Here is a 4,927-nt window from a genome sequence, read left to right as displayed (position 1 = left end):
GAAGGAAATATGCTTTCCACTCCACAGAAAAATCCAAAGGTCCCAGGGTATCCCTTGGAAGTGAACTGCACATAAAATGCTAAGATTCCTGGCTAACGCTAAATTAACTGCTCTATTGTGGAAGTGTTTTCAGCTATTTTCTGAACTAAAAACAGTGACCCAATGGCACATAAAGTTTTATTCCATTCCTCTCTTCTTTTTAGTACGATACTCCATTATTAAATTCACCTATTCGACCGCCTCACATATTCTTTCCGCTTTTTAGGTTGCTGGATTGAGATTGCTAAACTTTAGAAGTTGAGCTTGCGGGTGCCCATAAATTAAGTCACTTACTGGAGTTTCTGCAATCCGAGCGCTCTCACTTCTTTCCTTTTGTGTTTTGTTTGAGCAGCAGAGCAGAGATGGGCGAGCTCACTGTGCGAGTGATAAAGGGGTCGAATTTAGTGATTGGGGATCACTTCGTAATGAGTAGCGATCCTTACGTTGTCATCGGATTGGGTGAACAAGTACGTAATTCCATTTATAGTAAATCTCATTCAGCCTTGACACACAAGTTTCTGTTATAACGTTTTCTGAGGGACAAGAATCTTTGCTTTGCTACGAATTATTACGTCTAAGTATCTCTAATCTCAAGTTTCGTTTACTGATTCCGTTCTCAGACCAGGAAGACGAGTGTGAAAAAAAGGACACTTCATCCAGTTTGGGATGAAGAATTTAAATTCACCGATGTTTCTTATCCTGATCATCGGTTACTCACTCTGGTATGCTTGTTAAATCTAAACCTGATTCTTTCTTAAGAAAATCTTAGCTCTTCAGTTTGTGATGATATGAACGAATCGCTGGTTTGGATTTTGCAGGAAGTGTTTGATGAAGATAAAGCCCCAAAATTCAAAAAGAAGGACTTCCTGGGTGAAGCTAAAATTGACCTAAAGTCTCTTCTTGGAGACATGACAACTGGAAAGAGACTAGTGGCTCAATCCAAAAATAACTATCTCGCCAAAGATAGTTGGATCGTCCAGGAAAATGATGGTCGAATAGTTCAGGACGTGTGCTTGAAGCTTGGTCGCGTTAAATCTGGTGTCTTGGAAATGAGACTTGAATGGCAGCCTGAGGGCTGAAGGTTTAGTTTCACGAACTGGGAGTTTAATAGTTTGCATCGTTTTAGGGGGTGCGAATGTTTATAAATAAGCTCATAAACGTGAAGGATTTGTAGTATATCAAGTGCTTATATATAGATGATACAGACTTTAGGGTGGGTTGTTATGTACCATCCGTTTGTAATTTTTATAGACCCGAATCAACATAATATGTTTTGTTTACTTTTATATGTCTACTTGCACCATTTGCTATGTCTAGCTAGTTGCTCATATTTTGTATGTCTACTTGCACCATTTCTGACTCCAGTTTGAAGCATATGCTTGGCAACTAATGGTCACCCCCAAAGTTTAATTGCTAACTATTATATTAAACTTTGTACCGCGAGTTTAATTACGCCGGCGTGGTCTACTTCGGAATAGGAGGTGTAGGATTTACAAGCTTTAAAGAAAAGCTAGATACAAGGATGGTTGAGATGTAAAAGATGTTATACATGATCTAACCGATGTGATTGAGAGTTTGTAACTGATTTTTCAATTATCTTCCAACTCCATCTTGGTTGCGTTATGGCTTCCCCTACATCAAAATTCCCTTCTGAACAGGAGTGGATTCTCCAATAAACTGTTCAGCCGGGGGCAGCCCGCAAGTCATAGTTCGGTCGCCGCCATGAGATTGTATGACATCTGCGTGCATTCACAGCGACGAAGGTGATGCATATTTAACTGATTCCGCGGAGTCTTAAATAGAGAAGTCATCTTTATGATTATTTTAATTTATATTTGATTATTTCAGTTTGCATCTGTTTGTGGAATGTTCAAGTTGTGTGTAAGCTTTTGTATGTCTTTTTCGTTAATTTAATTTTAACTTAATTTTTTTACTGAAATAATTTAATGTTTATCTATTTAATTTGATGTCCATATTTTGTTTTTCATTTTGTCTGGATTATGAACCAGATTTTTATAGAAAGTTTTCTTAATTTCCACCCTATAAATCACAAAATTTTAAATTCAATAATTATTTAACATATTTCTTAAGAATATCAAGATTCACTTGAATATCAAGATTTTGAGTTGATTGTTATTGAAACCTAAAATTTTGGTTTTTCCATTAAAACATAATTATAAAATAAAATTAAAATATCAAATTACAATAATAGACAATCTTGAGCTATTAAAAATATATAGTTACTCTATTTAATAGTTAAGAAATATATAGTTAATTTATCAAATAGTTAGGAAATATATCTTAATGTCTACTCTAATCTAATGATTCAATTAAACATAAATATTGATCCTATTCTACCCATTTAATTTATATAACTACAAATGAAGATCAGTGGATCTGGAAGGTTTGTTTTTTTAAAGGGCAGGGGCAGTGACAGAAGGCATTAGCAGCATTAATGGTCCATGGGCCGTACGGAATGTCAGTATTATTTTCGACTTTTTGCATTGCTCCCTGCCGATGTCACATGACCATGGTGCTTGATTGGGATGTGTATGAACCTCGAAAAAAATCTGAGTTTACTATATCCAATTTTGGATCTTGTGAATTTCTATGATTTATCTTTTAAATTACAATTTCTACTCATCACACACTTTTTATATATGTATAACTATTTATTAAAATAGTTCAAAAAGTGTCACACAGATTTTATTTATAAAAATAAATTATATAGTTAATAAATAATTTATTTTTTCACGCCATTATAATTTTTTTATAATGACTAATTATAATTTTGTAAATGATATATTTAATTTAATAATATAAAGAAATTTTGGAATACATAAAAAAGTTCAAACCATTTGAGAAAAAAAAATGGATAAATTTGGAATTTTGGCATTTTTTTAACCCACAGTTACTATGGTTGAACTAATTTTTTTATTTTATTTTTCTATTTTTTTAACTGATTTTTTTCTACTCAATACTTAATGTCCAAAATATAACCAAGTTTTTATAAATGTCATTTTTTCATCAATTATAATTTTATTTAAAAAATGTTCCTGAGTCACCTCAATTGGTGATCGAGGTAATGTGAAAGATGTCTAAAATGAGAGATCCAAGGTTCAAATCCCCTTGTTTGTGACATGTTTTTTGGATGGCATAGACCCCAAGGTAGGTTAAAATCCTCTTGTTTGTGACTTACCATGGAGGTCGTAGGCCCGCAAGATTTATATAAGTCATGTCCCACTAGCACAACTCGTTGAGGATGGGCCTCATCGGCAAGGCAACCCGCAAGATTTATATAAGTCATGTCCCACTAGCACAACTCGTTGAGGATGAGCCTCATCGGAAAGGCAACCCAAAAGATTTATATAAGTCATGTCCCACTAGCACAACTCGTTGAGGATGGGCCTCATCGGCAAGGCAACTCAAAATCAAACCTCATAGGGGGTGGTTGTGCCATGTGCTAAGGGGAGGAGACACCCTAAAAAAAATCTAGTGAACTAGGCTGAGTGCGATCCTAGGTGACTTTGACGACTAAAATGCCCTCGGTGGCGGCTCCTCAAGCCATAGATCAAGCCTAAAAATCACAAACAACTTGACAAACAAACAAAAAAACTTATTTGAAAAATAACTAATACATATTTACAGATTATAATAAAAATTTGATTATCAAATTTCAATAATTTTACAAAAATATTTCTAATATTTTACTATTTATAAGAAATAAAAAAATCATTTTCAAACCACAATTTAATATATAAATTTATAATTATCCTTTTATAAAACAATTTGCCAATAAATGTATATGTATAATTTTCATATTTTAATTTTAATCTCTCATTTTAAATTATACTCCTTTTAAGGTAAGAGTAATTATGTATTTGCATATAAAACATGCTATATGTTATTAATTTTCTCAATTGAATAGGCGCTATTGGTTGCCATTTGAATCAAGCGAATTGTTAAAAGAATATTAGAGATGCCTTTGTATTCATGCAAAGGTTATTTACAAAATTTCAATGATAGTTTCTTATTATTATTAAAAGTTTTTGAAGGCATTCATGGTGTACATTTTTAAGGTTTAACCACAATTTTTTTTTGGTTATTATTGATGTATCTGTCACTTCGTCTTTCACTTCTCTATTCTCAAGGTAGACAAAATTATGTCTTTCTGGTTGCATGTATAAATGTTGTGACCATTAGAATTTAATATTGTATATATATTGACGGTGCCTCACACCATTTGGTTTGTTTATTTTGATTTTATTTTATTTTTGTAATTAAATATAAAAGTTATATACACTAAAATTATATTATATTTTATTTTATTTTACGTCTTTTTGGGTGCATGTACAAATGTTGTGACCATTAGAATTTAATATTGTATATATATTCATAGTACTTCACACCATTTGGCTGGTTTATTTTGATTTGATTTTATTTTGGTAATGGAATATAAAAGTCATATACATTAATATTTTTCCATTTTAGGTTTTACTATAATATTTAGTTTAACATTTTAGGTTTTGCTGTAGTATTTATTTTAAAATATCATATTAGCCATTAGACCATTAAAAACTATTTCAAAAGTAATAGCGACTAGACCATATTCACATGGTTGTAAGTGATCTCAATATGCTAAATAGTTGGTGTAAAAAAGGAATTGGGTGAGGCTCTTTTTCATAATTTGGTTTAAAAATACTTATAATTAAATAATCTAAAATTATTATAGGATATTATTCTACCATCCCGAAGTGGTTTCCATTTAAAATAAATTGGTATTAGGAAAGTTGTTTTTATGTATTTGTGATTTCTTTTATAATTTTAAGTTTTCATTTTAAATGGATTTATTTTAGAATTAAAAATATTTTGTAAATAAATTTATTTT

General features: G+C 31.5%; 1 protein-coding gene across 1 annotated transcript; it reads left to right on the top strand.

Moving 5' to 3' along the window:
* Positions 1–300: 300 nt before the first annotated feature.
* LOC149206118 (protein C2-DOMAIN ABA-RELATED 3-like) lies at positions 301–1,325 on the top strand. The gene is made up of 3 exons (XM_089393638.1): positions 301–506; positions 660–761; positions 858–1,325. The coding sequence occupies exons 1-3, from the start codon at positions 402–404 to the stop codon at positions 1,116–1,118; spliced, it is 468 nt and encodes a 155-aa protein (XP_089249764.1). The 5' UTR covers positions 301–401; the 3' UTR covers positions 1,119–1,325.
* Positions 1,326–4,927: the final 3,602 nt, after the last annotated feature.

The sequence above is a fragment of the Pinus tabuliformis genome, chromosome 1_2, assembly GCF_031772625.1.
Source record: "Pinus tabuliformis cultivar Carrire ecotype Pingquan chromosome 1_2, CPIR1, whole genome shotgun sequence".
NCBI lineage: Eukaryota > Viridiplantae > Streptophyta > Pinopsida > Pinales > Pinaceae > Pinus > Pinus tabuliformis.
This window is presented reverse-complemented; position numbering and strand designations above follow the sequence as displayed.